This window comes from Musa acuminata, chromosome BXJ3-6 (assembly GCF_036884655.1).
Source record: "Musa acuminata AAA Group cultivar baxijiao chromosome BXJ3-6, Cavendish_Baxijiao_AAA, whole genome shotgun sequence".
NCBI lineage: Eukaryota > Viridiplantae > Streptophyta > Magnoliopsida > Zingiberales > Musaceae > Musa > Musa acuminata.
This window is the reverse complement of record NC_088354.1, coordinates 3,342,552-3,351,405: the sequence shown is the minus strand read 5'-3', so window position 1 is coordinate 3,351,405 and position 8,854 is coordinate 3,342,552. Positions and strand designations below refer to the sequence as shown.

At 39.7% G+C, this 8,854-nt stretch overlaps 1 protein-coding gene across 1 annotated transcript; it reads left to right on the top strand.

Moving 5' to 3' along the window:
• Positions 1-1,671: 1,671 nt before the first annotated feature.
• Positions 1,672-8,423, top strand: LOC103986821 (probable serine/threonine-protein kinase At1g54610). Its single transcript, XM_009404927.3, has 7 exons — positions 1,672-2,426; positions 3,151-3,435; positions 3,690-4,007; positions 4,263-4,484; positions 6,633-6,727; positions 7,366-7,465; positions 8,074-8,423. Exons 1-7 carry the CDS (start codon positions 2,055-2,057, stop codon positions 8,284-8,286), a joined length of 1,605 nt encoding a protein of 534 aa, XP_009403202.2. The 5' UTR covers positions 1,672-2,054; the 3' UTR covers positions 8,287-8,423.
• The last annotated feature ends 431 nt before the right edge of the window (positions 8,424-8,854 follow it).

Sequence of the window (8,854 nt, the reverse complement as noted above, 5' to 3'; positions counted from 1 at the left end):
AAATAAAAAGAAAAATATTAATTTTAACGTTCGATAGTGGACGATGTCGCCCGCGTCAGACACCGACACAGCTATCTGATCACCTTCGAAGACAATAAGGTCTGCTCTCACCATGATACCACTTGTCTCCACGAGGAATGCATCGTTGACCTCATCACCGCCCATTTCGCGCTGCTCTATATCAGTGTTGATGCAAATAGTGGTGGCTGACATGGCTCGAATCTAGGGTTACCGGAGCTCCTACCACTCTCCCCATTATCGCATCGGTTTCGACACCATCTCTCACCAAACGATCCTTTCGCTCAGCATCTGCATCAATATTGATGTAGATGTCGGAGCTTCTACTGCACTACCCGCTACCGCATCAGTTCTGGCATCAACGCAGATGCAGAGCGGCGAAAGGATTGCTTGGCGAGAGGTGATGTCGGAGTTGACGCAATAGTTGAGGGAGCGATAAGAGCTCTGACGACCCCAGCTTCGAGTCAATGCTGGTATCCACCCAATGGGTCAACGACGATGTGGCCACCATCTTTGTCGTAAACATCACAACGGCAACCACCATCTATGCCGACGCTAACGTAGTTGCTACTCAACAATTATATCAGCATTGACGTAGATGTAGAGCAACGTGAGACGAGAGACAATGAGGTCGACGATGCACTCCTCATAGAGGCGAGTGGTGTCGTGGTGAGAGTGGACCATATTGTTATTGGAGGTAACTAAGCAACTGCGTCAACGTTGACACCGATGGCACCATTGTCCGCCATCACCGATGTTGTTTCTCATCAAATGTTAAAATTATATTTTTATCTTTTGTTTTCATGATTCCATCGATAAAACTAATGTTATTAAAGTAAATAGACTTATATATTTGACTTTCACAATTATAAGGATATTAATGTAACTTTTTAAAACAAGAACGAAATACTAAAGATAGTTAACTACGTGATCATATAATATGTAATTAGCCCCTATTTTTAATTAATATGTTTTTTTCTTTTCTCGAAGAAAATAACATCAGCAGATTATGGTAGCATTGAGTGAACTTAATCTCGTTAAATGTAATCAACATGGGATGATATCAATGCAAAACCCTTACTTTTTTAATTATTATTATTGGATAGTACTCCTTATTTTTATAATATCCTTAGAGAGTTCATTCAAAACGACATATTTCTTTTATATTGCCATTTTCCCGTGATGAATGAATGGATATAAATGTTATAAGGTTTATGGAGATATATAAATATAACTTCAAAACTAAGTAGGAAAATAGTTAATAAAAAAAATGAAAAAGACTTTGTTAGTTTTCATAAAACCTACTCAAACACTCATACAAATAAATTTATAAAATCTAAAATTATGAAAATTAATAATTACGATTTATGAGGATTTAAATTAATTAAGATATGATTATAGTGTTCTTGAGAAGACTTATAATGTGTTGGTTTATTAATTTAAAGCTTTATATTATTATTCTTCCAAAATATATGTATATATATATATATATATATATATATATATATATATATATATATATATAGTGCAAAAATTATTTTTGATTGGAGGATATACTTTAATAGTATTTTATGAAAAATCGCTCTTATTAGATTATTTTAACGCATTTTAATAATAATAATACTAAGTCGGGCTGATGCCGACCAAGTGTTTGCAGCAAAGACGGGACGGCAGTCGTCAACTGCTGCCGCCGAAGCTCGAGGCCGTCTCCGGGCGATCTCTCGTCTCCAAACACGGCCACGCGCATCCTCCCTGCTTCTTTTCTGCTCCTCCACCTGGTGACAGCGTACCCAGCAGCGACGAAAAGAACCAAACGGGAGCGACGAAAGCGACGGAGAATATCCATCCGCAGCGAGAGGAGAAAGAAGACAAAGTCGACGAGGATTGCAACGCCAAGCGTAGCCGGCCCAACTCCCCATATTACCGTCTCCCTCTTTCTCTCTTCCCCCTCCCTCCTCCATGTCTCCGCCTTCTCTCGTTCGTGTCGCCCGTCGCCCGACACCGGTTTCGGTGGAACCACACGCCGCTCGATCGTCATGGGTTGCATCCAGGCCAAGGGCCCCTCCATGGATTCTCCCCTCGGAGAGAGCCACCTCAACGTGATGATGCGCGAAAACGACTACTTCCCCGTCCGACGCGACGACGACAAGCGACAGCCCCTGGTCATCCGGCCGCCGCCGGGCCGCGGAGCACACGGCACGGTCGTGATGTGCGAAGAAGAAAGCGAGGGCAAGGCAGTAGTGCCTGAAAATACCTTGCTTCCGCCGTCCCAACTGGTGAAGCCGGTGGTCGGTGACGCAGATGAGTTGGTCGATGGATGGCCTCGCTGGCTTGTCAACAATGTTCCACCAGAGATGCTCGCCGGGTTGATCCCAAAGAGTGCCGATTCCTACGAAAAACTTGATAAGGTATTTTACTTATTGGGGGTTTTTCGAATTACTTCCTGCAGTGCCAACAACGGGCAAACTTTCAGCTATATGATTTTTTATTTTACTGAATACCTCAAGACCTTTATTATTTACGAAACTTTTGATAGAATCTATGAAATGCAAATAAATATGGTTATCAAATTTCAGCTATATCAATTGTCTAGCTCTTGTCAACTCTATAGGAATGCTAATTGATGACCAGGACCACTAAGGAAAGCACCATGCATACGGCAAGCATTTCAGATTTTCTTGCAACAATCTGCAATACATTTGCTTAGTATCCACTAGTTTTAGGAAATTGCTGGGATGGCTGATTTGTTGTTGATCAGAAGAATCTTGGCAATCTCTATATGGACATCTTTGGAGTTAGTATGATGATATAAAAGGGAGGAAGTCTTACAAGTAGTGAACATAATCTCCATCAATTTCATCATACATTCATCAAATTTGTTTGGCTAATGCACCATAGTACTGTAATTTATTTGTTGACATGTTTTCTGAGAATTCGTTGCCATCCCTCCAGGTTGCAACCTTGCTTTAGGATAATTTTCTTGCATGTCCTAAAATACTAGTTTGCTACGGTGAAACAAGATTGCAGATTATTTATGCCCACACTTGTATTGTAGTTTCATTTCCTTGTAATCACATGTACTTTGATATTTGACAATTAGCTAACCGTTGATATTTTCCGTTGCTGCTTTAGGTAGGCCAGGGGACATATAGCAATGTGTACAAAGCTCGAGATCGTGATACAGGAAAAATTGTTGCCTTAAAGAAGGTTCGCTTTGACACATCAGAATCTGAGAGTGTGAAATTCATGGCAAGAGAAATTATGATACTGCAAAAGCTCGACCATCCCAACGTCATTAAACTTGAAGGGCTTGCTACTTCGAGAATGCATTACAGCTTATACCTTGTCTTTGATTATATGCGGTCTGATTTAGCAAGGGTTATTTCACGCTCTGATGCAAGACTCACTGAACCACAGGTTTTTATACTTTAAATTGTATATCATCATGTTTAGTGATAAATTAGGATGAAACTTTTTATCTGAATCACCAGCATAATACTTCCTTTACCCTTGAAGCCTTATGCTGCATTAGTAACATACTTGCAACCCATATAGCACTCGCATCCCTTCCCCCTGAAACCTTCTTCCTCCTGATCATTTTGCCTTTCTTATTTCTGATATTGTTGCAAATACTTAAGTTATGAAGACTGCATTACTATCTTTTTCTGCAGGTAAAGTGTTATATGCGGCAAATTCTCTCTGGTCTACAGCACTGTCATGAGAGGGGAATCTTACATCGGGACATTAAGGGTTCCAATTTATTGATTGACAAAAATGGAGTGCTGAAAATTGCTGATTTTGGCCTTGCAAATTTTTATAATCCTAACAAGAAATGTTCACTTACGAGCAGAGTAGTGACCCTCTGGTATAGAGCACCTGAGTTGTTATTGGGTACTACAGATTATGGAGTTGGTATTGATCTCTGGAGTGCTGGTTGTCTTCTTGCTGAAATGTTTGTTGGGAAACCAATCATGCCCGGAAGGAATGAGGTCCAATCATCTTTTCTTTCTTTTTTGCTTCATTTTATTATCATTTTCTGATAGCACACACTAAATTACAAGAAAAAATATGTGTTTTCCAAGCATTGATTTCAATTTTGTGTTTTTATCAATTAGACAACCATTTAAACTAAATATTAATTGATTTTGTGTGAATCATATCATTGGCATTAAGCAAGTGTAAAATATTTAAGCTATGTGGATCACCATGTAAAATATTAGTTAACATGCTTTTGGGTTATTCAGGTTGAACAGCTCTATAAAATATTTAAGCTATGTGGATCACCATCAGAAGACTACTGGAGAAAGTTAAAGTTGGCTACTATCTTCCAACCCCCACCGCCTTACAAACCAAGCATTGTTGAAACTTTTGGAGATTTCTCATCATCTGCCCTTAATTTATTGATGGTGCTTCTTGCGCTAGACCCCTCCAATCGTGGTACTGCAGCATCTGCTTTGCAAAGTGATGTGAGTCTTAACTCGTCATTAAATTATTTTATTGCTCTGAACATGTGGGAAACTTAAGAATTTAATGCTTATAAGGTAATATTAGCTATGAGCATCTTCTTATTTTTCCACCATAAAAGGCATGGAATCATAGCATGGTACTGCTACTTAGCAGCCAAAAGAGAGTCATCATTAGATGGTTTAACTGCACTTCTCCTTTTCTTTGGTAAACTTCTGTAATGCACTTTATCTTTAGTTCTGCTAAGTTTTTCTTTTATTAGAGTTGGACCTGTAGACACTTTGAAAACCATATACAATGTATTTGAACCTGGTGCAACTTTGGAGTCTTACTGTTCCTAGTCACAACTCATATACAAACAATGATTGAAAGAGGCGCTCGGGCGCTCGCCTAGGCGCTCGGGCGAGGCGAGGCGAGGCCCGAGCGCCTCGCTATTGTCCCAGGCGGCGCGCTTCAAACAGGCGCTCGCCCGAGCCCAGGCACTGGGCGCTTCGGGCGAGCGCCTAGGTAAACCAAGTGACCGAACCAGGATTTTAGGTTTGGTTCGGTCCAGGTTCGGTTGTTAGTTGGTCCAATCGAACCAACTAAATCGATATACCCGCTGCCGTTGCAGCTCCCGATCTAGCTGCTCGTCGCTCCTGCTCCCGCTGCTCGCGCCTCCCGCGAGCCCTCCCGCGAGCCTTCCCTCTGTTCGCGACTCCCGCTGCTCGCGCCTCCCGCGAGTCCTCCAGCTGCTCGCGCCTCCCGCGAGCCCTCCCGCTGCTTGCGCCTCCCACGAGCCTTCCCTCTGCTCGCGACTCCCTGCTCGCGCCTCCCGCGAGCCCTCCCAACTGCTCGCGCCTCCCGCTGTTTGCGCCTCCCGCGAGCCCTCCCGCTGCTCGTGCCTCCCGCGAGCCTTCCCTTTGCTCGCGACTAGAATTTTTATTTAAAATAACATTTTTTTATTTAAAATTTTAAATAATTATATTTATTAATTATATTATATATTTTTATATTTTAGCGCCTCGGGCGTTTTTGGACCTTGGCGCCTAGCGCTTTTTAAATCATTGTATACAAAGATATAAACTTTGTGAAGTTCTTGCTTAAGCAAGAATTTTTGCATTGATGGAGGGAGATTGATGCAATGGCCATGAAGAAAGTAATTTACAAATTTCACTTTTGTATTATAGGATTTTTCTATGATCAGAACTAGTTATTCTTGCTTAATTCTATCACAAACCTATTCTATTATAATGACTAGGTTGATCAATAATGACTATAATGATCCAATTCTTACATATGCAGAATTGAAATATCATTGGAACTCATCTTGCATAACAAAATTAGTGTTTGCATAATTGAAAAACTTAGGTTAGTTATGGGAAATGAGCATTGTTCGGCCAAGTAAAATCAGACTAAAATTTAGGTTCTTATACTAAAATAAGCCAGAATTTTATCATTGGAATGAATGCATGATAAAATTCATATGTATTATTCTAACATTTTCACCTATTGGAATTGTAGAGCTTTGATCATGCACACCATTCACAACTTCAATGCAGCATGTAAAAGAACTCTCAATTTCATGATTCATGACATCTTTTTATGAGGAACTTGTGTTTGAGAAAAGCTTACTTTTGGGCAAATAAAAAGGGCGGCTCAGTGCACATGACTCCTGCCAATGTGAAATTCATGGAGGGTCAATGTGTGCAGTCCTAACCTTGCAAGCTAAGAGGTTATTTCTATGACTTGGAACCCTGATAACCTAGATTACAGAGGAGTGAACTTACCGTGACACCAAGGCTTATTCGTAGATGACTTAGTGGATCACATTGGTATCTGTTTAGACAGTATATACAATGCAGCATAGGCCCAATAGCAAGTGCTATCCTTGCTCTCAGTAGTTTAATATTATTTTGATTTTGGACTTCAACCATATGGAGATCTTTACCTAGCAATGGTCTTAAGTCACAAACTGGATGACAATCATGGATATCTTTTTTCCTTTTCTATGCGTCAAATTAGATTTATATAAGAAGCAATTATATTGGATAGGAGTCATAGACATCCAGCTTTAATTACTTTGACATTAAGCTCCAATGGTTTAATCTATTTTGCTTTTATTGACTAGAAACCGAAATAAATGTTATCACTTGCTCCTTCAATTGCAGTTTTTCAGCACAAGGCCCTCGGCGTGTGACCTTTCAGACCTTCCTGTAATGTATAAAGAGGCTGATGAACCAATTCAGCCATATGAGCGAAGAAAGTGAGTTCATTTGGTCTCTTGGGTAGTGTTTCTATTCCTCAACACCTACAGATCGATGATGTGCTCAACAAAAATATGAATTTTATTTTTATCCTTTTATATTGAAAGATATTTTCTTCATTCCTGCTCCATATTTTTTCATTGTGGATCCCTGTACTTATATTAAAGTAATGTGCATCTATGTGTAACTAGACTCTCAGAATTTTATGCATGTTCACAAAGCCTCATCTATGAATCAAAGTATCATAGCCTGTTTCAACAATTATGTATCCACAGTTAGTTAAAACATCTTTTGGATATAAGTACGGCATCTATGTTTAACATTTAGTTTAGCATCGATTTGTGATTCGACGAATGCTTTCTGATGTCATTTTTTTTATTTATTCAGAATTTCTAGTTACATACCATATCACCAAGAATTTCTTGTTTCACTCAACATTTTTAAATGCACGTAAACTTCTTCCTGACCTTGATGCGGAAAATGAGATAGGCTCTGGGTAATTTGTTTTCCATCAAGATGCAAAACAAGTTTTAGCAAGCAATATTTATATGTCCATCAAGTCATTGCGTGACTTTAATTGTGACATCTCAAGTCCCCATGAATCTTGTTTTGACATGTACATTTCAATTTATTACAGGCGTAATGCTTCTTCGAAACAACAGTCTCGAAGACAAAGAGATGGTGAAAGGAAACTAGTAACTGTGAACACAAAAAGTGATTCTGGATCATCAAAAGAGGTAAGATCTTACTGAAAAAGCACTACAGCATTACTGCACTGTCTACTGCTTTGCAAGTATTTTTCTCTCAACCCATAGGTTATCTTCTTTCGGATTACGTACCACTTGCCACAGAGGTTCTTTTAGTCTACAATTTGGACTTTTGACTTGTCTCCTTCATTCTTCATAAGGTATAAAACCCTTCATTCTTCGTAAGGTATAAAACGTGTTTTGGTTCCAATATGCAATGATCATTCAAGGCCGTTAGATTAATATTGTTATCTCAAGAGAACCGTACGTCGGCCTTGCTAGGGCCAGACATGGGGGAAGACTTTGTTGGCCAAGCCAAGGGCAACCATCCTTAGGCCTTGGTGTAGGCACACAAGTGGACACCTCTTGACTCGGGCTGCAAGGAACAGGTCATCTTGGCACCTTCCCTAAAATATGACTTTGAAACTCTATATGAAAGCAGCCACTTAAGATGTGAATCATCCTCTGCAAAGGAGAGGATGAGTCTCTATGAAAGCATTACACAAAGCGGGACTGAATAACCAATTATTTCTTTGAAACTCTTGTTTCACAGACGCGCTGATCGCTTGTGTTTTTGTATCTTTCTTTTATGATGATAGGAGAAATCGACAGATCTGCTCACCGATAGCCAAGAACCGGGCAGCAGCACAGGAAGCTCTTCCTCTAGCATCAAAGCTGAAGGGTCAACTCCAATCCAAAGAGAATCACAGAGAAGCACAGGAAGCTCTTCCTCTAGCATCAAAGCTGAAGGGTCAACTCCAATCCAAAGAGAATCACAGAGAACAAGGCTTCCTGACAGTCCATATGTTTGATGGAAAACATGCATATGCGTCGGATGCCGGCTTCCTTCCACAACAGGTTTCCATATGTTTGATGGAATTTATACAATATGAAATTTTACAATATACATATGAAATTTTACCAGACTACCATACTTTCTGTTTATATGTTCTGCTAATCATATTATGTCAATCCACAATTATCTATTGTGTTGCTATCACTTGGCATCTGTGTATAAGCTGTATAAATTGTGTAATTGACATGACTAATTTGTCTGTCTTCGGCTTAATACTTGGATGGTTGACCTTATCACTGGAAGAGTCAAAGCAATAGAGATCATATTTTGCAGGACCAACTGATTCTGAAAGGTGCATTAAACAGAGGATCATAAGCATAAAATTCTCTTTTGTTGTCACTCTTAGTCTAGTTTATTCTCTCTCTCTCTCTCTGTCTAAAAAGTTACAAAGATGAATGTGAGGATGATCATTTTTCAAACATTTTTTTTATCTCTGTGCAAGTCGAGATTAAGATATAAGCCGATATTACTCGGGTGACGTTCTTAGACAATTTCAATCTTAATAAACGACGTAACTAAGGATA

Bases quoted from the DNA above. Each gene is read 5' to 3' on its own strand.
- LOC103986821 (XM_009404927.3), top strand. From the start codon at position 2,055: ATGGGTTGCATCCAGGCCAAGGGCCCCTCCATGGATTCTCCCCTCGGA. The intron at 3,436-3,689 runs GTTTTTATACTT...CTTTTTCTGCAG, and splicing joins CAAGACTCACTGAACCACAG to GTAAAGTGTTATATGCGGCA. The intron at 4,008-4,262 runs GTCCAATCATCT...TGGGTTATTCAG, and splicing joins TCATGCCCGGAAGGAATGAG to GTTGAACAGCTCTATAAAAT.